Raw genomic sequence first — 23,635 nt, 5'->3', positions numbered from 1 at the left:
AACCGACGCAACACCATTGCATTGCGTATCCTGCAGCTTGCGGCATCTACGGGAGAGTTTCTGTCGCGAACCTCCCATCCAAACAGTGTTTTACAGACCGCGTAACATAGTTGGGGCAAAATCCAAAAAGCGACAAAAGCTCCGCCACGGCCCTGGCGTGCTTTTTTTTTTTTTTTTTTTTTTTGAATTTCCACCCCGCCCTATAGACAACAGCCCAATTTCTCGTCGCCTGCTACTTTTTTCTCTCATCGCCTCCGCGAAGCCCCTACGCCGATCCTCTCCTCCCGACTCCTCGTCACCCTCCCGCCGGGAGCGGCGGGTGGCTGCTGTGCACTGCTCCCCCTCCCGCCGCCAGCCTGATGCGATGGCGTCGGCGTCGTCGCCGCTGCGGCTCCTACTGCCCCTCCACGGTGCGCACCTCCCCGCTGCTCCTGCGATAGCATCCTCGGCTGTCGCGGCTGGCGGGCGTGGGGTGGTGGTGGCGGCGGGGCTGTGTCATCTTCTTCATCAACATCGTCGTCGTTGCCGACAATATCGTCCATGTCCTCGTCTTCTGAGGCATATTGGTTTGGGTGATCATCTGTGTAGGGGTGTTGTTGTTGCTGCTGCTGTTGGATATATTGTTGGCGCTGCTGAGGCGTTGTGGTTGTTATTGTTGTTGCCGTTGCCGTCTTGAGGACCGGCGCGGCGCGGGATCCCTGCCGCCGCCTCTGGCGCAGGTGTTCCTGCCGATCCTCGTATGCGGCTACGTCTTCTGCCGTTATGGAGATGACTGTCGGGGCGCGCCTCAGCATTTTGACTGATTTTCTTTTGTGCTCAGTTTTTATTTTTTTTAAAAAAAAATCTGTTTCTTAATACTGAGGGTGAATTAAAAGTACGACTGGTGAACAAGAGGCTTGATATCTTTTGTCACGTGGGGTGCGATATGCAAACCAAATTCATGGAGATGCTGCATCTTGAACGGGTGAAAGCGAAAGGTCAGCTCAGGCTTTGTGGGGGCCGTTGCTGTGTTAACTACTACATACAAAGCCCCACCGAGAAAGACGGTTGCGGGTGTGGGTCGCGGGGGCCAGGAGTTCATCCAATTCCAGGAATTTGTCTTGACCTGTTGGCAAAGCATTTGGATCGACGGATGCGAACATGCAATCTGACTTGCTAGGTACACATGTCCTGCCAAACCAAAATACACTACTGCATCTTGTATAACCATATCATTTGCGTGGGCAATAAGTGCAAATTATCTTGTCTCACTGAAAGCATGTCACTGCAGCAAACACCCTCGCTTATCGCAAACTCGCGGCCGACCGTTTTGAGTTAGGCGTACAACAAACCCAGCAGAAACTCGAACGAGACGAAAAAAGAAAAAGAAAAAGAAAAAAAAAAGAAAAAGAAAAAAAAAGAGAGAGAGAGACATGGGGGATTTGGCCCATATAAGAAGGCTATGTTCAAGTGTGGGGGCCTGGTCATTTTTCTTACCCTTTACATGTCAGCCTGCTAGTGGCGATGACTGACGGGAGGAAGACTCTTTCCGTTCACACCGTCCGAGGCAGTTTCTTGTGCGACTCTTATCTCTTATCCAATTCCAACCCATCCGCTTCCCCTGCCGACACCTGCTTGGTACTTGTTCAGCCCGCGTAGGGGGCGACGCAGAGAGGAACATGGAGGACTGGGCGGCAAAGCCAGAAAAAGAAAGGGACAACAAAGATCACCTGCGTCGCTGTGTGTTATCTTGTGGGGAGACGCGAACCGCGCTTGTCTCTGGGGCAGCTGCATGCGGCGGATGGTATCAAAGTAGAGAGAGGAACTTGAGGGGGTGGAAATGCCAATTCACGTAAACCGATCCAGACAAGCGGCGCGAAAAGGACATCATGAATGATAACCGCTAATCCAGCGAATTGGAGCACGACAGTCGTATCAGCCGAGGTTTGCAAAGGTCAGTTCAGCAATCTGGCGCGGCACGGCCAGTCCACCACAGCTCGGTTATGGATGGACGACGGGGTAGGTCGGGCAGGCAGCTAGTAAACGTCCGTGGATGCACGTCAGTCGGCGGGATGGGAGGGACTGAACGGGCCGACTTTAGATCATGGATAAATCCTTCTTGGTATTTCTAGCGCTTTGCGTCCCTGAGTAGGCACAGGAACCTAGCGTACCTAGATGTACATGTTGGCGATGGTGCGGTTTCATTGGGTGAAGCGAAAGAAAGTCCTAGAATACCTTGCTTGGCACAGGTAGATGTGCGGCAATAATGTGTAAGCAAAATAGAACGGAATACTAAAATAAAAATCGACTGTCAAATTTATTAGTATGTACGGTAGGTAGATGTGAAAGAAAATTAGACGCCGTCCCCAGACAGCATCGGCTATTTACAACAACACGTTACAGGGCGAGTAGGGCGGACCTTTACCCCAGTGAACCCACGGTTTTCCCAGATCGCCAGGCTGACGGTTGCGTAAGTTTTTTGACCCTGGGCATGACAACAGCTGCGCGCAGTATGACAAAATAGTAGTCTCCAACCAAAGTGGAGTCCCCGTCGCGATAAAAATACCACACACCCCCCTGTCCGCATAAGTCGTACATTCCACTTTTGGCGACGAAGCACGCAACCGGCGAGGCTGGGCATTGGATTCTGCGTTGCATGTCACATGGTCTTTTTTGGCTGCTTCTCTCTATCTGTCTTTGGTATGTCGCTCTGCACATCGCCCCACCCCCCGTCTTTCTGCAACGAACTTTCGTGGTCTCACCGCCGATGAAAACAAAGAAAATCGGCTGTCAAACAGTAACCAAAACCACGCCAAGAGAGACAAGGACATGTCAAATCCAAAAAGGTCCAGGTCTAACCCAGGCTGTCATTTCATCTCTCCACCTGTCACCACCCTGCAGCAAGCAGATCAGGCCGGAGTTTGGTGGAACTCTTTTTGCAAGTCGAGACTAAGAGAGCGATGAAAAGATGCAGGTGAGGTTCGAGTAATCGTGCCCACCACACCATGTCCCACCGACCGCGCCACCTTGGGGCATCTGAGAAGATGGGGTCTGGGTCGGGGCGTCGGGTCTTGGGGTTTAAACAAACACCCCGGGAAAAAACGACATGGATATTCGAGTAGCCTCGATGGATTATGGTCTTCATGTCTCTTCCATTGTAATATATCTCTGTCCCACCCACACAACAACAGTTCGCCCCGTTCAAGCGAACAAACGGCCGAGAGTCCATGCCGCCCACGCCTCCCTCAGAGAGTTTATTCAGCTAGCTGCTGCTACTGTACGCTTGCTTGATTGCTTGCTTGCTTGTTTGTCTGCTTGTCTGCCTGCACTGCCTTGCCTACCTTACCTTAACCGACTCTCCCACCCGAATCGCCAATTGACAGGTTCTCGACCACCGGGCCAGTCACACTTTCTTATTCCTGCCTGTTCTTCAAATCACCCTTATACGCCAATACTCGGCTGCGTCCCCGTCCTTACGGCCCCCATATTGTTTGTGCCACTGCCTCGAATGATTGCCATGTAACACCACGAGGAGGCTCACTCATTTCCTTGGTCTCTGTCTCTGTTTTCTTTTCTTTTTTTTCCTTTCTTTACTGTCTCTATCAAGCCTAAGTTTTTGTATTCCCAACTTTCTCTTTATTTCCTTCTTTATATCATTCTACAAACGGGCCGTTATTGCATATAGAGAGACATATATACCCACACACATACCCCATATATCACAGTCGGAGCGGCCCACGATGCTCTCGCGCTCGGGCTTCAGCATCCGTAAGCTAGTCCGCCAAGCACCTCGGACTAGCTTGGACTCGGATGATTCCGGTACAATCAACGAAGCAAGGTCTCGCCCTTCGCCCAAGGAGGAACAGAGTGAAAAGCTCAAGAGCCGGACCTGGAGGAGAACAAAGAGGCCACCACCGCCGATTCTGGTCATTCGCCGTTCCGAAAACATCCATCTGATATCCAGTCCCTTGCCTCCTCTCCCTGATACCCCACATTCCACATCGAGTTCTTTGTACAGCTACGACTATCGGTCGTCTCCCAAGACACCCGCAAGCAAAGGGAGCCCGACTATTTGTTCCATAGTTCCCAATGGATCACCTTCGCTGTCTCCTCAACTATCTCACAGTGGCGGGAAATACCCACATATCTTGTCTGCTGCTACGAACGATGCCCGGAAGTTCCAACCCTCTCTGCCAACCATCATCACGATGCCGGACAGCATCGAACAGTTGATTGGCGAAACCAACAAGACTTTTGAGGACGTTGGTACTGCCCTCGACGATGCCAGCATGGCCGTGCAGTCACCCATCATCCCAGTGCTTCCCCAAAGCCAAATGGAGGATAGCCCCGTTCTTTCGCCGCCTGGACTGTCGCCCTCGCGGCCATCCCCCAAGGCTACCAAGTACTCGTCGCCCCTGAATTCGCCAACACGGAAGGCCTCCGTCACTAAAGCAAGTCGGAAACCGGCTAAAATCGGAAGGCAGAAGTTGGTTCAATCACGCCAAAAGCAACAGCGCCAACCGCAGAAAACCAAGGCCGCCGCGAGATGGACGCTTGGTGAGAACATGGGGCGTCTGTTCCACCGCATCGAGGCTGACGAGATGGTCACTTCGGAGCAGGTGAAGGAGTGGCGGCAAAAGAACCCGCGGGTTGAGGATGATCAACCAGCAGATGATGCAATTTCGGTTGACTCTTTCCGAATCTTTGACGTGGATGTCTGCGAGACCCCTATCGAGCCTTTCCACCTCGATGATCTCCCAACGAGGATTGGCGCGGCCGGGGTGCAAACCTCGATGCCCCCATCCCTAGACGCATACGACAGCTTTGACTTTGGCCTCGATGTCACCCACGAGGATTTCTCCCTAGCGAAAGGCCCACAGCGCCCGCAGACACAGCCTCCGCGGCCAAAGCCGTTGCCGGCTCCCATGGCTGGGGAGAGTGAGATGACCTTTCATAATATCTCATTTCCAACACCACCACCAAAGAGCCCTCTTCGGACCAGTAGCCCCCGTCGCCAGCTGCCTCCTCTCCCTACTATACCTGAATCTGCGTCTGCCAGCCCGGTCGCTGTGAACCCCAAGCACTTCAAGCAGCTGCGCAAGCAGTCTGTGCGCAGGGGGCCCGAGATGAAGCAGGCTAAAGTCACCGACGAGTATATATACTTTCCTGCCACGCCTTTCACCGTAACGATGCCTACATATCGTCACGGTCCTGTCCGCCTGTCCAAGGCGGATGTACGCCTTCGGAGTCCCGTGCAGCCCTTTGTTGATGAGACGCTGGATTGGACTGCTTTCCAGATGGCTATCCTCGGTGCTCCTGGCGACTTCATGGGCGACAGCGATGACGGCGAGGATGAGAAGCAGGCAAATGACCTGATGCATTGGTATGAGGATTTCAACCTTGGACATGGCGGCAAGATGCTTGTGTCTAAAGAAGAAGAGGACAAGTACATGGTGCGTGCCGATGTGAAGCCTGCTGAGAAGAAGCGTCGCACCCCTAGGGCTGCTCGCCAGGCTCCTTCCCTCGTCCTGCCGCAGCAAGTGGACATTGCCCTCACCGTTCCGCTCCCGCCCAGCCCGATATTGTCAGAGGACGCCTCCCGAGCATCAACCCCCGGAAGCCCAAAGGAGACGGCCCAGCCAGAGATGGTTCAGATCAGGCGTATCCCAATTCCATTGATCATAGAGCGACCTTCGGGTGGTAGGTGGAACGCACGATTTGAGTTCAGCCTTGGACGCTGGGTGTTGGACGATCCTGAGGAGGAGTGCGATCAGCAACAGGAGCAAACGCGAGGCGAAATCAAGCAACGTATGGGCAGCACCGGCAGCACCGGCAGCAGTGTCGGCAGCATGCCGCAAAGCCCGATGCTGGATCTTGTGGTCAGTCGAGCCGTCACTGGTGAAGACTACGTCGTGCCAATGGGATACAACCTAGGGCACGATCTCGGAGACTTTCTGAAATGGGAGGCCGAGAACGTATCGTGTGCTAACTTCCAGGGTTGAACTGATTCTTTCCTATCTTATTGAACCCTGAATGATTTCATGGGCTTTTTTTACCCTCTTTCATCGTCTCTCTTTCTTTACAACATATTCCCTAGTTTTTCTTTGTTACAAAATCTTGGTTGTGACTGCATTTGGGTTGAGCGGGCGTCGGACTTTTTTTTGGCTTGCATAGCGGGAGCATTTCATGACTGACTCATCTCTTGGGATCTCTTTTCTTTCCTTCTCTTGCATCAACTTGCTGGCATAATTGCATGACTAGCGAAGCGATTTCCTTTGTCCGGCACGGTTTCATGGAACACAGGCACGAAAGATACATACTACTGGTAGATGTACACTATTCTAAAAAGCTCAGAAATAAAGTTCAATATCCAAATTATCGATATTTGGCCGTTCCAGTTGATATCTCTGATATACTGTAAAGTCACCTGCTTGCCCATGCTGGACTTGAACATGATGAGACTTAATACATCATCTTCGAAATTACCAAGTTCGGAAAAAGTCATTTTTATCGCTATTTCTTTTGGGAGAAGTAAGTACATAATGTATATACATACTGACTCATCACAATGCAGTTCTCAAACGACAAATTTAGCCGTTTGACTGCCACACGTTCATACGCGTCGATCCCTCGTTACCAAAAGATGTATCCATGCAGCACCCTACAATCTTTGCATCAGAAAATTCAGAAATACAATACATAACCAGGACACAGTACAGTCTCAATTATTTGGTTCGGTCAAGTTAGGGTCTGACCAAAAGACCCCCAAAGTTAGATGCGTACAAAATTCTCCGACTTCAAAAACAACGCCCCTCTCTCTCGGGGATAAGATCGATCAATGGGTGTGCTCGGCAATATCTTTTTTATACGGTCCGGTTCGATGTTGGCTCAGCTGCAGTTGGGGCAGCTGCACCGTGATCAAAATAGTATCAAAAACATCAGCAAAGTGGTGGGCCGCCAAATGGGGGTGATGGGTGGACTCACTGTAACCCTACCTTACCATACTTTGGGAGGGACACAAATGTCCCCGGGTGGTTGGGGCTGACGTCTCATTTCTGCATCTCGGACAATTTTGGGCGATACCTTGCATACGATATGGTTGCTTAATTGACAAAGGAGACCCAAAGGACTCTGCATACATAGGTATGATCCGATCCATGTATGTATGTATGCCTTGGCTACGAGGAACAGCGAACATTCGGTGCTACGGAGGCTGGTGGCTCCGTTTAAAACCCCAGCGTAATGTTTTCTGCGACCAGTCCATTGCTTTTGAGAAAAAAGAAGAAAAAAGAGAAAAATGACGCATAGATGTAATGGAGACGTCGAATGAAAGGCACAAGTGGAATGAGTTGAACAAGAAAACAAAAATAGGACGTCTACACCTATCTTGGCAAGATGTCGCAAACATAACACAGCTGGCCTAGCATGATCGGCAATTGGTGCAACGTAAAGGAGTAAGGAAAGGACCCATGGCCATGAGCGAAGGAGGTCCAGGGGCGTCGCCCTGCACCTTTGTAAAAAATGCATCACTCTTGGTCATCCTCCTCCTCATCATCTTCAGCGGCAGCGTCGTCCTCCTCGTCGTCCTCCCTGGTAAGATACGGCACAAAACGAAACTCCAACCACTGCATCCCACCGCCTTCGACCTCGACCATGAACTGAAAGTTCAAGACGCCCTGTCCATCGCCCCTGAGGCTCACCTTGCTCGAGATGCGCATCGCCTCGCTTGCAGACTTGATGATGTCAAACTTGAAGCTCTGCGCCCAGCGCTCCCGCACCGAAAACGTCTCGAGCAGGTCCCTGCCCCTGGAAAAGTCCACACTTGAGCTGCCCAGAGGCCCCGAACCCGACAGGCGGAGGAACGGCTCGCGTTTTGACGCCGTGATGGTCAGCCGGTTGGGCGAGGTGGGCGCCAACTCGGCCAGAGCGTCCAGGAGCCAGCGCGATTGCATGATGATCTTGAATGATATGCCCTCCCGATCAAATGGGATATCCTCTGGGGCATCCGGGAGGTACGTCACCAGGTTGCAAGTGGTGTTGACGCCCGCCTCTTCCATGTTGATGCTGAACGGCGCACCCTCCTCCGAGTAAGAAAGACAGCAAGTACCCGCAACGCCCAGAGTTTGGTTGCTGAAGGCATCGGGGCGATAGTTTCTCAGGTTGCTGCGGTAAGGATCCGCCTCCGTCTTGGCCTGTCGAACAGCTGCATCCGCTAGACCAAAAAGCTGCAAAGTCTCTATGAGTGCTGGAAGAGAGATTTGGAAATTGGGGACAACAGGTGTGTTCTCGTATTCTTCTCCGCCTTGAGCAGCCGCCTCAGGAAGGTTTAAGACAAAACTGCTGAAGAGGGCCTTGTTCAGGGAAGCAACGCCTAAGTCCGGAGGGTCAGTAATCTTGGATGGATCAAAGAACAGGCAGCAATGTATTTAAGCATCTTCTGTGAGGGGCCTACCTTGCATAACGCGAGCGTGCTCGGCCGTGAACCTGATACCATCTTCAGAAATTTCAACGTGGATCTTGTTTGTGAAACTGATTGCCCTCAAAAGCTGATGCAATGGACGAGTCGAACTCGTCACGGCCCTGAAGACACCAGGACCCGGCTGCGACCTTGCAGAATCCGCCATTTTGTTTATGTTTTTAGTGAATAGCTGGTTAAGTGGTGAAAATCTCAAGAAATATCAAAGCCCGTGTCACTGCCAAGTACGGGTCACAGAACAAGAAAGCTGCTTTGATTCAGCCTCCCCCAAAGGAAAGGCTCTTTACCCGGCTAAGGTTACGGATAGTGCTCCGGTTCTGGAGCGGGTATCTTGCACTTCTTCTTAAACATAGACTCCAACTGCGCAGAACAAGTAAACCACACCGAACCTAAACCACCTATCGTTAGAGCCGCATTTGATAATGTGAATTCGAACACAAAACGTTCAGTTTCGGGGAATCTTACGCCAATGCCAATGACGCTGGTACACCAAGAGCGACAATATTTATGAACGAGCGGTCTAAAATGAAAACGAGCGTGAGCCTAAGACCCAAAACCACCGTTTCCAGCGAGTCCTATAGGGTATAGCCTACTCAAAGCAAAGAGACCAGTTGAGGTGATGCCGAGGGCGAGGAGAAGGGCAGCGGCGATGGTCTGGTTGCCCTTGGCCAGAGCTGGTTGGAAGAGGTCGCTGGACGACTCCTGCCAGAGCTGGTATAGTGAGGAATCCATGTGCCTCGTCCTCGTCGGTTGTTTATTTTGGATGCGACTGGTGCCGTGTGCGTGAAAGCTGGTGGTGCAAAAGGCAAGGTTAGCTTTGGCTTGTCAGAAGCTGCAAGGTCAAGGGCAAACATTGGCCATAGAGGCAAGCTGAGCCTGCGGGGACGTACGTCTGCACCTCTGCAATTCAATTGAGATTTTACAGGAGCAGGGTCTGAGGAGGATGGGGGAAAAGGGAAGAAACACAAATGGCAGTGCAGTCTTACCTCAGTCAATCGATACCTTGTTAGTTGACCGCGATATTTGGCCTGCGCAATGGAGTCGTCAAATCAATTGGAAATATCTCGTGGTGGTCAATCTCGTCGTCACGTCTGCCACAACTGAAGAGCTCCAAAGCTACCGTGGCTAAATCGAATCGCGAATGGACCGTCCGTTCCCCTGTCGAACCAACAACCCCTGCCTTCTTGTTCCCTCCCGAGTCTCCATCCCAATTGCGGGGATCAATGATTGGCTTGGCGGGGCCAGGTTCCCTGCCTGCACTTATCACGTGGAACCTGGAGCTACGATAAGCTAAAGCCCAGTGACGACAATTCAATCAAACATCACTTTTCCGCCGTCGCCAAACCGTTTTAACGCGACACGATCTCATCGACGAGATGCCAAGTCAGCAACGAACAGATCTATAGAGGTCTCTACGACACAGATCCAAAACAACAACTACAAATGTCTACAGCAACAGAAGATAGTAAGTAGCTGTTGCTTTTTCCACTCTTTTGCTTCTCGGCGCTTTTGCGTTTCCATCCACGCTGCAGTATTGTCTAACAGCTCGTTCCCCCCACCCGCTCTCGACAGGTACAAATGGCAAGCGCAAAGCAACTGAGGACCCGGCCTCTCCAGTGTCGGCAAAACGGCCAAAACATGAATCGCCCGACTCACCCGAGAAGAAGAAGCCCAACGAGATAGCACGGATCCCGTTCCCCGAGAAGCCGGCCGTTATCGAGGAGCGCAACGGCGAGATAGAGTTTCGCGTTGTCAACAACGATAATGAGCGCGAGTCCCTCATTATCCTGACCGGTCTGAAATGCATATTTCAAAAGCAGCTCCCCAAAATGCCAAAGGATTATATCGCGCGACTTGTCTACGACCGAACACATCTTTCCATCGCTATTGTTAAAAAGCCCCTCGAGGTCGTTGGTGGCATCACGTACCGCCCGTTCAAGGGTCGCCAGTTTGCAGAGATTGTCTTTTGCGCTATAAGCAGTGACCAGCAGGTCAAGGGTTATGGTGCGCATCTCATGTCGCATCTGAAAGACTACGTGAAGGCCACGTCGGATGTGATGCACTTCCTTACGTACGCAGACAATTATGCCATTGGATACTTCAAAAAACAGGGGTTTACGAAGGAGATTACATTGCCAAAGTCGGTATGGATGGGTTACATCAAGGACTACGAGGGCGGCACCATAATGCAGTGCAGTATGCTCCCGCGCATACGATACCTTGAAATGGGTCGCATGTTGCTGAAGCAAAAGGAGTGCGTTCATGCCAAGATCCGCGCATTCTCGAAATCCCACATTGTTCATCAGCCGCCCAAGCAGTGGAAGAACGGCATCGAGCCCATCGACCCGCTGTCGATCAGTGCGATCCGCGCCTCGGGCTGGTCCCCCGACATGGACGAGTTGGCGAGGCAGCCACGCCACGGGCCCAACTACAACCAGCTGCTCCACCTGCTCAATGATATGCAAAACCACCAAAGCGCGTGGCCGTTCCTGGTGCCCGTCAACAAGGACGACGTCGCCGACTACTACGAGGTCATCAAGGAGCCCATGGACCTGTCCACCATGGAGAATAAGCTCGAGATGGACCAGTACCCGACCCCCGAGGACTTTATTCGCGATGCCAAGCTCATATTTGACAACTGTCGCAAGTACAACAACGAGTCTACTCCCTACGCGAAATCAGCCAACAAGCTCGAAAAGTTCATGTGGCAGCAGATCAAGGCCATCCCCGAGTGGTCACATCTTGAACCATGACTTTAATGCGCACTTTTGATTTTTTTTTCTTTTGCTGACCCATTTGTACATGATAAACGGTCGTTGGTTCAATTGTTTTTATTACTTACTTTACAGCTTTTGGTATGCATTTATTCTCACTCGCGTATGGAGTTATGAGTTTGGCGTCTGAAGGCAGCGCGGATGACTTTTATTTTCGGTTCTGGAGCTTTTTTTATTGAAAAGACACACTTGTCTGGCGGGCAAAACCTCGATGGAATTAAACGGATTTTGCATCGAGGTTAGGAGTCGGCTTTTGAGAACATGCATATAGTTGGTTTGTCTAAGCCCTCTAGGGATTAGTTTCACACTAAGCAAAAAAAAAAAAAAAAAAAAAAAAAAAAAACGAAGCATGAGATGACTGTGCGAACGATCGTATAGGCTGTCACTCGATCAGCCCAAAAAGTATACATGATCTGTGTGTTCATCAGATCTGCTCTAAAAAACCGAAATATGCATTGCCGCGGCCCGCCTCGACCGGTTTGCCTATACCTATATGCCATAAGTCTGCATAGTTGGCCATAATGTGCTCATTCAGTGAAATCTATTCATGATTGGAGCAAGAAACATCAAGCCAGCGCGAAGTGATGGCAAAGTCTCGAAAAATTGAAAGCAAAGAAAAAAGAAAATGGCGCAGTTTTTTGTTAGCTCTAGAATATCCACCACCCCTGTCCCAATTAATGTACCTCCTATGCTGGCTAAAAGTAAGAATAGAAATAAATAGAAGAAATACGCTCTTTCCCCCGCGTGAAACCCAACTAGGCTATCGCCCATAGGCTTGGATGAAGATGATGACTGAAGCGATAATTCTTTTGGACTACTCTACCACAACTCTGTATTGGAATGATGAACCTCTGTTGCGATCCAATGTTTTTGAGAATCACCTCCAAAGGGGCTGGTCGTCTACCCGAGCCTAGGGGGTGTGCTCGGCGGTGGGCGGTGCAGGACCTATGCTAGGGATGCGCACTGTGATCCGACGCCTAGCTGCTCCGGGCTCAGATGCGTTGGAAGCACTCAACTCGTGATACCTTTGCGTTAGGTTCGTGAGGTCGCGTTGAATGTTCAATAGTGATCGACGATCCGCAGCTGCAGCCTCCTCCAGGGCCATAAGCTCTTCTGTTGTGGGCAACCTGAGCCGTCTTCGCTCTTGCTCTGCCGATGAGGTGTTGGGGCTGGCTTGTTGCTCTGACGAAGCCTCCGCCGCGCGGCTCATGACAGCTTCGCGGGCCCTGCTGAGTGCCTCAAGTTCGGAGGATAGAGAGCCAGGTGGTCGGTGAGCCGGGGATGAGGTGCGTGTGGCTGTGGCGCTGGCGGAGGGGGTCGTTGACCCGCGGGAATCCTGATAGCTGATCTGAGAGGGTTGGGTTGGTACTCGCGTTGTTATGGTTGGCTGTGGAGTGGCTGATGATATGACTCTTCTTGTCTCGGGAGTTGGTCTGCGCTCGGTGAGACTGGATCGAAGTCTGTTTCTCTCCGCGATGCGCGTGAGGAAGAACTCGGCCTCAGCTCGTCTGCCGGGAGTACCTTCATGGGGCCTTTCGAGTAGAGCGGCAGCCGCGACGGCCTCGGCTTCGAGGCGGTCTGCAGCCCGTCGCCTTGTGTGTTCGGCCGGTCGGGTTCCATACGCTGGTGTGAACTCCCTTTCTCGAGAGGAAGGGAGTGGTTGAACGGGGTCTGCTAAACTTAGGTGGTCGGTCTCTGCTTCGGGAACGGGTCGCCTGGCGCTGACCGAACGTGAGGCGGCAAGCCAGTTTGTTTCACTGGGAGTCCTGCGTGCGAAGTTCTGGCTTATCGGGACCCGGGCCTCAGGCCTGTTACGGCCAGCTCGCTGCAACTCTGGACGTAAAATGCTCTGTAAGGCACTTGGAACATCGCTCCAGCGCCCCGATGTTGCTGCTGCCATTATATGTTGCGGCACGACATGTGCCAAGTTGATATCGAATGGTCTGTTACCCGCCTGCCTGTTTTGCAGCTCGGCTTCGATCAGAGGAAACTCGCCTGCTTCAAGAGCGGCCTTCAGCCACTGTTCCCACTCCTCGTCCAAAGGCTCAGACATGTCACCAGCAAGATGGGCAGCCGCCCGTTGGACTAGACGCTCGTTGAGCTCAACACCAACACTGGCCTGCACCTCATCATCGCTATCCTCGGCCCTCGCCTCCTGGTCACCCTGGCTGCTTGAAGAGGAGGGTGAGACCGGACGCTCTTCGGGCGGTATCCACTCTCCGATGAAATCGGCGGTGGTGTCACGGATTATGATGCCTTGGTCCTTCTCGTAGCGCTCCTTGGCCCATTTTGTGCCTTCCCACTTTGTCAGTCCATGGATCTCGGAGTCTGTCAGGCCAAGTGAATCAAATGCGCGGAATAGACGCCGATGCCAATGCCAGCGGCTGAGTCGCATGCGATGCGTCGGATGTGTGTAGTCTAATCCTGGATACTTGGACTCCAGGTCGCTTATGTGTCCAAAAAAAGAATGCACCTCTTGGCGAACCTCGAGGACAAGGTTCCGCTCCAGGAAGCTGGCGAAGTCATATGGGTCGGTCGGTTTTGGGCGTGGAAAGACCGTCTCGTAGACGAGCTGGTCGGTGGCCTTCTTCTTCATCTCGGCGCCTTGTTGTGAGGTCTCGACACCTCTTTTTTCTTCTTCTTCTCCTTCTTCTTCTTCTTCTTCTTCAAGTTGCGGATAGTTGTAATGATTGTTTTTCCCAGAATCGAGTTAACGACTGCGTGATAAATTGTGCGAGTACGAGGTTGTGCAGCGCGCAATCTCAACGGCAGGCTGAAAGGTGGTAGGTAGGTATGTAACCTAGGTAAGGCAAGGTATCGTAGGTAAGGTGGTAGGAAGGTCCCGGTGCGTCGTGCGAAGTAGGTAGGTAAAGTAGTTATGAACCGTTGAAACCTATCGTGGCCTCGAGCACTGCAGGCGCCCGCGAATTTCTTGATCACGCGCGTTGTCTCGTCTTCGCAGCGGCTGAGGTCTCTGTCAGATCACAGTTCCCTTCCGGTCAAACACAGCAAGTTCGGCTCCGGTCGCGGCCTGTCCAAGGTCTCTTGCCCTTCGCCCTCTTGGCGGTTGGTGAGACGCTAAATCGGGTGGTACGAGCAGCTGGAGCAGGGCAACGAGGTGATCGGACGTTGATTGGAGACGGCACCGTTGTACGGAAATACTTAAACTTGAGGCACGAGCAGACTAGCCTGCAGTGTTGAAATATAAATCCTTTCTCGAATCCATGCGAAGAGCGGACGGGGAGGCGTTGGGCGTAGGATGCCCGGGCCCCCAAAACAATGCTACTAATTAAGGTACTACTGCAGTTATCCCGGGCACCCACCTCCCTCCCATCCATCTACATTACATTTGTACAGGCGTGCTGTTTGTTGTACGGCAGGTGTACATTTGTGGGTACGAGTAGGACTGGGGGTGTCCGCGATTAAGGGAACGCAGTGGGGCTTGTCATGCATCATCCCATCCAGGGCTCAGGCTTGCCTAGGTAGGCAGCACGTTTCTTGTCCTCCATATCCCTGTACTCCAAACAACGTGAGGCTGCAAAAGAGCCTGCCCAATTAGCTGCACGTGTGCTGCTGATGTTGCATTGCTTGCTCCTTTCCGCTCGTTTTTTCCTCGTTTGGGTCACTTCAGATGGCCTCATAGGAACCGCCATTGGAATTCCTTTGCTGCGAGGGCAGGGAATGAACCAATAATCCACATCCACAACCCCAAAACAAGATGCGACGGCCAACTAGGCGGCCAACGTAAATGTTGACACCAGCGCCAATGGAATTAAGTTAGACTTGCCAAGATGCCGATGTCAAATTTCACGTTTTTTTTTTTTTTTTTTTTGTGCAAGCAACGTAACAAGCCGATCCAATTAAAGCCTCCTCTCCATCACGGAGTTAATTACTTGACTTACTAAATACATACACAGCAGGTGGAGTTAATTAACTGACATGGGGATTACAAAGTACAATACAACAACGCATTGAACCATCCCGACCACCTTGTCTCACGCCGGGTCAATTTGGCTGGCAAACTGAGCCACTTTGCAAAGCAGTGGGCCGTTTCCGATGCTTCTGCGCTTGTTTTTACTTCGTTGCTTCCCGCTGTGCTCATTTGCGAGTCGGCTACTTTGCCGCCACTCCAATGCATAAAACACGCCCTTTGTAATTTTCTCGAACTGATACGACTGGAGATTAATTTGCAGCAGTTGGACGCGTGTCCGTCCTCAGCCCATCTCTGTAATCCATCAGCAAAACACCTTGTTGCGCGGATCAAGATACGAGCCAGAGGTGCATCTACCGGTAGGATAGACCTACCCTGAAATCGAGACTACTACCGAGTGCATGCAACCATGTTTAGTGGGGTTGAACTACGGTAAGCCCCACATCCGACTGGCTCCGAAGTCGTCGCCAAGTCTTTTGAAAGTACACAGGTACTTCTGGGCAAGTAATCTATCTAGAACTAGTCTAGACCTAGTTGGAGTACCTTACCTAGCGAGTACAGTCCCGCCATACTTCAGTCGCGTCTCAGCTAACGCGTCTCAATGACTGGGACTAAATTCGCATCGATACAATCGCAAAACGAAAGATGGCCTTGAGTAAATACATACTATTACCATTTTCTTTATGAAAAGTTTGTCTTTGAGGGCCTCCACGCAGGATGGCAACTAGTAAGAATAACCTGACTTGATCGTGTCATGAACTAGCTGACGCCGCTTCCCTAATATCAGGTCGTGAGGAGCGCATGCACGAGAGGCTGCGCGGAGGCAGGTAATGCCCCCCTGTAATATCAGTCATTTTGATCTTTTTTTTATTTTATTTTTTTTATTGATACCAACCAATAATAGTGAATGCATGACTCCCCGTGTACTCGTACTAATAGCTGACAACACTGCACATCCAGAGTACACCAAGTGGAGGATATCTCGTTTGGCGAATTCGTTCTGCTGGACGAAGAGGAGCCATTAGCGGAACCAGAGTCGGAGCCTTTGGAAGCTAAAGGTGAACCATCGTCTGCAGGCTCAGATCAGCCGCAAGAGCCATCGGAAAAATTTGCAACCAGGCCTCAGGATGTATCTCAGCCAGTATCTCAGCCAGATCAGGCTTCAAGAACCGATGTGGCGGCGACGTCTTCCCCCAACGATGGCCATGTGACACCTGATGCTGCAGACAATCAAGCCAGGTCTCCCAGCGGCAGCGTCTCTCGGCCAGCAAAGAAAGCATCAAAACCTCTGGAAGAGGTGACGGAAAGCCCGGCCGATGCTCCAGGGAGTGGGCACCGGAGGAGGGTACCAGCACGCTTTAGTGGTGCTGCCAACCAGAGCGCGATCCTGCAGCAGTATCTGTCATCGGCCCAACGGGATCCCGATCATACAGTTGATTCTTCCTCGCCGGCCGAGAGGAGATTGCGAGCAAAGAGGCTGTCAGCAGCCACCAGAGGCGACCCCGTGGTCCCCGCATCCTCGTCCTCGAGGAAGAGCGCCAGGTTGTTGCAGGCTTCTGATGACGTCACGGTCGATGAGACGACGGGCGCAGATCTAGATGCTACGGGTAACGACTCTGAGGCTGCAGTCAATGAACAGTCTCTAGAAAATCCGACGGTGACAGCGACAGTGACTGTTACGCAGTCCTCCCCGATCGCTAGGATACTACAGAAGACACGGGGAAGAGGGAGGCCGCGAATTTCACAACATAAAGTCATCGAGGCTACCAGCCCGGTGCTTGAACAGCAGCCTCAAAAACAGTCGGCTGTCGAGGAGGAAACCTCTAATGAGCTATCTCCGTTATCTTCTGAAGGCTCGCAAGGAGCGGACAGTAGTTCCGGTTCCGCCCCACGCTCAGAGGATATCTCTAGCAATCCCAATTCTGGAGATGCAGGGGAGGCTGAGGAGTCTCTGGAGGCCGAAGAAACCAATGACCAAGATGCCGCTACAAGACTAGGTCGCAAGCGTCCCCGTTCTGATCTTATGGATGCGTCTCCGGACTTGAGCTCAACCGCGGAAGAACTGCAGCCAAAGACAGCAAAGCGCCGGCGGGCGGCACCACCAGCAACGAGTCCTGCAGTGCAGAAACAGCCTGCAAACAAGGCGTTGAAACCAGCCACAAAGCAGATGTCGGGTCCAGGCCGCTCAAAGAGCAAGAAAACGGCACCAACAGACGACAGTGAGGCCGAACATCAACGGGGTGGTTCCATCCAAATTCCTGTTCAACGATATACGCGGCCAAAACAAGGCGGCACGGATAACGAAGCAGACGATGACAATGAAATGATGGGTGTTACTATACCTTTTGCAGGTCGTGAAGGCGTCAACTCTGTCGATGTCCTGTCACAAATATGTGAAGAGGTGACGGCGAATGTGTTGAGAAGTCTCCGGAACAAAGTTTCTGAGGTGGAAGACACTACGACGAGGAGAGAACTCAAGACAAAGATGGGTGCAGTAGAGGCGTTCCGAGAGGAGCTGCGGACCAATATGCTCGAGCATGTAAGCACAGCCGTTTACCGCAAAACATGCCCCCTGTACATGCTGCCTATGCTAATTTCTTTAGACCATTGCGCTCGATAATCTTCAGACTCTTCGGAGACGTCTCCGGTCCGCACAGAGGGAGAAGCGCCTACTGCGTGATCAGATCCTCAACGTGAGAAAGGAGCGTGAACAGGTCGCGCTACGCAGAGACGCACTTCGGATGAAACACGAAAAAGAAAGCCAAAAGGTCATGGTAAGGAGGCAATTATTTTCAACATAACAAATCGCTCTGGGATCGTCGACGTGCTAACCGTTTTTTTTTTCCTCTCCATAGAATCGCCTCCATATCTCATCCACTATGCAAGACATCGAGCTTGCTGTTGAGGAAGGCCGATCAGCACCCGAACTTTCGACAAAAGAACAGAAACAATCTGATTTGGCGAATCTGGAGCTGCTCATGCTGAGAGTGGGAGACCATATCCGTCCAAACGGGCACGGCCTGGGTGTTTTGGATCAAGTCAAGAGCTTCAATGCTTACCTTGAAAGGGCTGCAGCAGCACTTCAGGGGAGGTGAGAGCCCTCGTGGCTGTATGAAAATTGATGACTGATGATCTTTATCGTGTGTGTTGCGGTGTTGAATGCCAAAAATTACGGTTAGTTGTGGACTAGTGTTCAGGGGATCAAGACAGCAAGGAAGCGCGTTTTACAGTCCTGTACATTTTTTAGTCTCGTAGTCCTCATGGCTGTACACTTATTTACAAATATTACACACCTCTGGCAGCCCCAGCGGTGATGAGCAAGCGTTAAACAACATAATAAGCCGACAGATGGGCTCATTTATCGTTGCCGCCGCTTCCTTTCCACATGCCAGAGACCTTGTCCAGAACAGTCTCCTGGCCTTCCTTCTTCCTCTTCTCCCTGTCCTTTTCATTCTCCTTCCATAAATCCTGGATCTTGTGGCCGACCTCGGCCTTTGCCCTGTACTCGGCCTTGATGGCCTCCTCCTCCATGGCCCGCTCCGCCTCTGGGATCTTGGCCAGTCTTTGGTTCATTTCCTTGCGTTGCTCCTGGGAAAGTTGAAACTTTTCGTCCTCCGCCGCGATGATCGGTTTGATGAGCAAGGGAGCAAACTGCGGGAGAGGCTTCTTCTCCGCCTTGGCCTTCTCTATTGCCTCCTCCTGCTCAATCATGCGGTGGTAGAGGGCGTCTGCATGCATCTGGATATCTTCATCGACCGACGGCGGCCTTTCGTAGGTTGAAAGGTATCCCAGGGTCTTCAATAGCCTCTGTTTGCAGCACGTAGTCAGCATCATGTGTGTCCGTTCTCGAGGAAAGTGTGGGGAGAAATAGAGAATAACGGAAATAGAAACACATACAGCCTGCATTGAGTAGCACCTCTCAAACTTTTTTACCTGCTTGCTGCACATGGTCAACTTAGCCTCCCAGCTGCCATTGTTCATGCAGTCGCGCCACTCAAACTGCTCCAGGGCGCAGTTCTCCAGTGCCGCGCGCCCAATCTGCTCCTTGCGCGACTTGTAGGCCTCCAGGACATCCTGAAGCTTCTCGTGATCGGTCTTGCTCTCGCCCTCAATCTCGGACAGCGGTCGGTAGTTCTTCCACAGGTGAGCGTACCGCCCGTCCTGGTACAGGGACTCCTTGGGGACCCCACTGGCTTTGTCTGCTGATGTTGAAGAGGAAGAATGAGATTCAGTCTTTTGTACGGCAGCTGCGGCAGCTTTCACATCTGCCTGTTTCTGTTGCTGTTCTCTCCTCTGCTTTTCTTCTTGGGCCTTTTGCAGCTTGACGGGCGACTCCTTGTCGAGGAACTCGCGGAGCTTGGGATCGAGCTTTTCTAATGGGTCGGCCGCCTTGCCCCCGAATATCCTTTCGTACCACCCCATCCTGACAACCAAGAAGAAAAAAAAGCCAATATAGGCGTAATGTCAGCTCAAAATACAGCTTACGCTGCTTTTCGTGGAAGGATTGTTGTATGGAATGCCTTGTAGGAAGCTCTTTCGCGTGTAGGTAGGGGTGGCCGTGACGTTGAAATTTCGGGTTATGTAAGCCGAATTGAAAGCTTTGGCGGGGATGCTAACAAGGGGCAACTGGATCATGTTTTCTACATGGCTGAAATATACTACGAGGCTCTGGAGCTAAGACTACTATGGCGTTTTGATAAGTGATGAGATGGCGTCTAAAAGTTGCTATTCTTCGCAACTTGACCAGCCTGGACCTTAGACAAATCACAATATTGGTTGTAGATGACTGAGTCGAATACTCATCAAGGCTCTATACTCCTAATCCCTCCATTGGCTTGGTTTTTTTCCCCTTGCCAACGGCAGAAAGCTCATAAATCACCGTCGACACATCCATAGATGGCCAGTAAAGTACCATAACAGTCGTGGCATATCTCCGTCCCTCAGCAAATCATAGAGCGTCCGGGTATCTAGCGCAGTCCCCTGACAACGCCTTCCCTAATCAATGGTTGACCAACGAGTTCTCATTTTTAGCTGCCCCTATGTCGCATCATTTTTTTTGGTGCGTGTAAGCAGCCAGCCCTGTTTGACCGCCATCCCGGAACATGTGGGAAAAAAATGAAAAGCCCCCAAAAATAAACCGCGCCTTGAATGCCGTAAAAGAAACCCTGCAAATTTAGAACTTGGCAAAAGACTTGACGGCCTTGTCAGACCGCGGCTGAACCTTGAGAACGTTGAACCGGACCTGTAGAGTGCGGGAGCGCGTTAGCAAATCTGGTGTCGTGTCAAAATAAATCGTGGTTCTGAGCGGTTGGGACGCGGCATACAGTCTTGCTGAGAGGCCTGCACTGGCCGACGGTAACGTGGTCACCCTCCTCGACACGGAAAGCCGGGGAGACGTGAGCAGCAAGGTTCTTGTGGCGCTTCTCGTAACGGGCGTACTTGGGGATGAAGTGAAGATACTCCCTGCGGATGACCAGGGTACGGTGCATCTTGGTGCTGATGACGGTGCCGTTCAGGATGCGGCCACGGATGGAGACGAGGCCGGTGAAAGGGCACTTCTTGTCTGATAGTATCCAATGCTTCTGGTTAGCCGATCATTCGCACATTTGCAAAGTTTCGCCTGCTTCTCAGATATCCTAATGTTCCTGCTGCTCTTGTGACGCCTCTTTCGACATTGGGATTACATTTCCCTGCCATCCATTAGGCCCAAGTGAAGGATCCAATGCAAGCAATCGCAGAGCGTTCTGTTTCCTCTTCTGCCCTAGTTCCTAGCTCCTCGAGTCGTCACGTACCGATGTACTGGCCCTCGATGGCAGTCTTGGGCGTCCTGAAACCCAGACCAACATCCTTGTAGTAGCGGCGACCGCCCTTGCCCGGTCGGGCGGACTTGACCTTGGTCTTGGAGTTAAGAAAGATGTGAGGCTGCTTCTGGAAAGCCCTCTCGGACTGGACGGTAAGTTCGGTGGCCATGGTTGCGGTCTGGGGGTGTGTCGTCGGCGGATGGTTGTCGTCGGCCTTCGTTCGCGATAGTCGTAGTCGTCGGTCAATTATGATGGGCTTTTTTTTGCGAGGAATTTCGACCAGATTGTGTGGGAAAGTGTGGCACGGACCAATTGCAGCTCCCCTCCTCGCCAACTTTGTTCGCCAATCAACTTGATCTCTGTGACCCACACAGAGACCCCACTGGGCCAGCCAAGCCAGCTCAAAGGTTCAAGCCTCTGTGCGACAAGACAGGTACGTCTGCGTCAAGGTGGGTGAGCAAAGCAAAACGACTTACCTACCTACAATGCGGCATTGTATTGTATTTTTGTGAGCACGTGCTCTACATGATATATTCTGAAACGTGTACAGAGACAATTTGCGTGATTATTTTCTCGAAAATGCAGCTTTTTGGACAGAGAAAATGTTTGGAATGAGTATACAAGGGCGATTACAAAGCGCATTAACATGTGTGAACCAAGTGATTACATTAATAGATTTCACTCATGGCACCCTCCATGGAAGCCTAGCGGCCGGCCAATGGCGCTTTTGACTTTGATTTGATAAGGTCCGACCGACACGCCAGCAATTGGTATCCGTCCCGTCCCCAGACAATTCAGCTCCCCAATCCGCTGGAACCACACCTGGATGACTCGAGGTGACTTGCTGCCTTCACATCCAAAATTCAGGGACTGTGTCCTCAATGCCGATCCTAGCGTCAAACCGACCTTGTATTTGAATTTGATTCTGGTCTGATTTCGATTTCGAGTGAGATAGGTGTTCCCAGCAGCACTCGGTGTTTCTGCGACTTGTACAACATTCGGAACTTCATCGGCATCGACGACTTCGAGACTCCGCAGCGCAAACCCACCACTTCACCCAAGATGGTCGATTCTTGGAATGTGAGCTACCTTATTCTATCACATATGTTTTGCCAATGCAAGATAATAGTGTTGACTTTACTGCAACAGATATTCAGAATCCTGGGAGATTGCTCCCACCTAGCTTCGAAATGCATTCTCATGTTTGCGATCCATAGGAACAGGAGTTCCGAGGGTATGCCAGCCGTCCGCTACGCCATCGCGACAAAGAAATCAGTGTTACAACTAACTTTAACTTCTTTTCAGGTGTTTCCCTCATCACGCAGATCCTATACGCTGTGGTATTCTGCACGAGATATCTCGACATATTCCGAGAACGATATGCGTGGAACCTGTTCTTCAAACTATTCTACATAACGTCATCACTTTACATTGTTGGTATCATGCAATGGGTATACCCCCGGACGCGTGAAAGGGAGGTAGCTTGGAAGCTCGGCGCGGCGGTCTTTGGCGGTTCGCTTGCTATCTCCCCATTTGTCATGATGATACTCGAAAGCTCGTGGAGCACTAGCACGGTACGCAAGCTTCACATCCAACTTGCGAGAATGTGACAAGGCTAACAAACTGTTACAGTGGCTCTGGGACTTCTCGGAGATTCTCGAGTCCGTCTGCGTGCTTCCCCAACTCCTCCTCTTGCGACAAACCACCGTTCCAACCGTCATCGACTCTTACTACCTGCTGACCCTCGGCTCTTATCGGGCGCTGTACCTGGTGAACTGGATTCTGCGATCGGCAGATCCTGCAGGCAGGCTACCCAATGCCGTCTCTGTAATCTTTGGCATAGTCCAGGTTGCTCTCTACGTGGACTTTGCCTGGGTTTACTACACGCGTCAACGAGTCAAGCTCCGAAATGGAGGTGTGGTTGATGCCGATGACATGCGCCGGGGTTGGCTACTTAACCGCATCTTTGGTAACAAGCACGTCCAAGTTGACGAGGAGGATGAAGAGAACGCGCCTGCGCTGGGAGGTCAAGGTGCCAACGGAACACAGCCCCGATCTTCGCGGGCGAAGTGGGGCGCTAGGGGCATTTCCATCAGCGCCGACGACGGCGTCCATGAGCACGAGCGAGGACGGTCGGATGGCGAGCACAACATCGATGCGTCTGTTGATCCTGATGCGCGCATGAAGGATCCGGATGAGCTGGCGAGAGCGCTCGATCTTGACGACGATGATGACGATGACGAGAATGCACCATTGGCGGCATCCTCGGCTGCCCCTGGAAGCAGTAGCCAGTCTGCTGGTAACTCGAGCGGAGTCCGGAATGATGAGTGGAAGGATTGAGCGTTAGGTGACAGCGAAATTGCCTAAGGAGGCATGTAAGATGCTGCAGTGCCCCATTCTATGGAGGTTTCCACTGGTCTATTCTCCAGCTGCGCCAGTACGCGCAAAGTTTGTTTGCGATAGCATCTCTAGCCATGTTTTTGCGGGAGCTTTTTTGTTGAGGTCGGCTTTTTTCATATCTTCTAACTTTTGGACTGTCTGTGTTGCGCTTTGTGTCCTAATGATTGTTATCATGTGTACCTACGTCTAGAACGAAGACCATTAAACCAAAGTAGAATGAAATTCACTTATACGCAACAGTCCAACTCTAAACAGGGAATCTGTGGTTATCTTG

At 51.6% G+C, this 23,635-nt stretch overlaps 10 protein-coding genes across 10 annotated transcripts; 5 read left to right on the top strand and 5 right to left on the bottom strand.

Moving 5' to 3' along the window:
- Positions 1-161: 161 nt before the first annotated feature.
- On the bottom strand, positions 162-955 carry MGG_03674 (uncharacterized protein). Its single transcript, XM_003716163.1, has one exon. The coding sequence runs from the start codon at positions 792-794 to the stop codon at positions 246-248; it is 549 nt and encodes a 182-aa protein (XP_003716211.1). The 5' UTR covers positions 795-955; the 3' UTR covers positions 162-245.
- Positions 956-1,658: 703 nt separating this feature from the next.
- On the top strand, positions 1,659-2,539 carry MGG_15286 (uncharacterized protein; the record flags this gene model as incomplete). The annotated part of the gene is made up of 5 exons (XM_003716162.1): positions 1,659-1,719; positions 1,892-1,998; positions 2,304-2,311; positions 2,383-2,449; positions 2,507-2,539. 5 exons carry the CDS (start codon positions 1,659-1,661, stop codon positions 2,537-2,539), a joined length of 276 nt encoding a protein of 91 aa, XP_003716210.1.
- Positions 2,540-4,187: 1,648 nt separating this feature from the next.
- MGG_03675 (uncharacterized protein) lies at positions 4,188-5,981 on the top strand (the record flags this gene model as incomplete). The annotated part of the gene is made up of 2 exons (XM_003716161.1): positions 4,188-5,213; positions 5,238-5,981. The coding sequence occupies 2 exons, from the start codon at positions 4,188-4,190 to the stop codon at positions 5,979-5,981; spliced, it is 1,770 nt and encodes a 589-aa protein (XP_003716209.1).
- Positions 5,982-7,505: 1,524 nt separating this feature from the next.
- MGG_17052 (uncharacterized protein) lies at positions 7,506-9,187 on the bottom strand (the record flags this gene model as incomplete). Its single annotated transcript, XM_003716160.1, has 4 exons — positions 7,506-8,350; positions 8,432-8,586; positions 8,921-8,975; positions 9,049-9,187. 4 exons carry the CDS (start codon positions 9,185-9,187, stop codon positions 7,506-7,508), a joined length of 1,194 nt encoding a protein of 397 aa, XP_003716208.1.
- A 582-nt stretch (positions 9,188-9,769) lies between these two features.
- MGG_03677 (histone acetyltransferase GCN5) lies at positions 9,770-11,576 on the top strand. The gene is made up of 2 exons (XM_003716159.1): positions 9,770-9,920; positions 10,028-11,576. Exons 1-2 carry the CDS (start codon positions 9,899-9,901, stop codon positions 11,206-11,208), a joined length of 1,203 nt encoding a protein of 400 aa, XP_003716207.1. The 5' UTR covers positions 9,770-9,898; the 3' UTR covers positions 11,209-11,576.
- An 86-nt stretch (positions 11,577-11,662) lies between these two features.
- MGG_13481 (uncharacterized protein) lies at positions 11,663-14,581 on the bottom strand. Its single transcript, XM_003716158.1, has one exon. It carries the CDS (start codon positions 13,823-13,825, stop codon positions 12,140-12,142), a length of 1,686 nt encoding a protein of 561 aa, XP_003716206.1. The 5' UTR covers positions 13,826-14,581; the 3' UTR covers positions 11,663-12,139.
- Positions 14,582-15,678: 1,097 nt separating this feature from the next.
- On the top strand, positions 15,679-18,533 carry MGG_03678 (uncharacterized protein). Its single transcript, XM_003716157.1, has 5 exons — positions 15,679-15,887; positions 15,948-15,987; positions 16,121-17,699; positions 17,764-17,934; positions 18,016-18,533. Exons 1-5 carry the CDS (start codon positions 15,878-15,880, stop codon positions 18,253-18,255), a joined length of 2,040 nt encoding a protein of 679 aa, XP_003716205.1. The 5' UTR covers positions 15,679-15,877; the 3' UTR covers positions 18,256-18,533.
- On the bottom strand, positions 18,379-19,748 carry MGG_03679 (uncharacterized protein). Its single transcript, XM_003716156.1, has 2 exons — positions 19,058-19,748; positions 18,379-18,967 (listed from the first exon to the last, which is right to left on the bottom strand). The coding sequence occupies exons 1-2, from the start codon at positions 19,580-19,582 to the stop codon at positions 18,515-18,517; spliced, it is 978 nt and encodes a 325-aa protein (XP_003716204.1). The 5' UTR covers positions 19,583-19,748; the 3' UTR covers positions 18,379-18,514.
- Positions 19,749-19,763: 15 nt separating this feature from the next.
- Positions 19,764-21,252, bottom strand: MGG_03680 (40S ribosomal protein S11). The gene is made up of 3 exons (XM_003716155.1): positions 20,953-21,252; positions 20,485-20,723; positions 19,764-20,402 (listed from the first exon to the last, which is right to left on the bottom strand). The coding sequence occupies exons 1-3, from the start codon at positions 21,128-21,130 to the stop codon at positions 20,334-20,336; spliced, it is 486 nt and encodes a 161-aa protein (XP_003716203.1). The 5' UTR covers positions 21,131-21,252; the 3' UTR covers positions 19,764-20,333.
- Positions 21,253-21,541: 289 nt separating this feature from the next.
- On the top strand, positions 21,542-23,626 carry MGG_03681 (ER lumen protein retaining receptor). Its single transcript, XM_003716154.1, has 4 exons — positions 21,542-22,041; positions 22,111-22,195; positions 22,267-22,535; positions 22,594-23,626. Exons 1-4 carry the CDS (start codon positions 22,024-22,026, stop codon positions 23,299-23,301), a joined length of 1,080 nt encoding a protein of 359 aa, XP_003716202.1. The 5' UTR covers positions 21,542-22,023; the 3' UTR covers positions 23,302-23,626.
- Positions 23,627-23,635: the final 9 nt, after the last annotated feature.

This window comes from Pyricularia oryzae, chromosome 4, assembly GCF_000002495.2.
Source record: "Pyricularia oryzae 70-15 chromosome 4, whole genome shotgun sequence".
NCBI lineage: Eukaryota > Fungi > Ascomycota > Sordariomycetes > Magnaporthales > Pyriculariaceae > Pyricularia > Pyricularia oryzae.
This window is presented reverse-complemented; position numbering and strand designations above follow the sequence as displayed.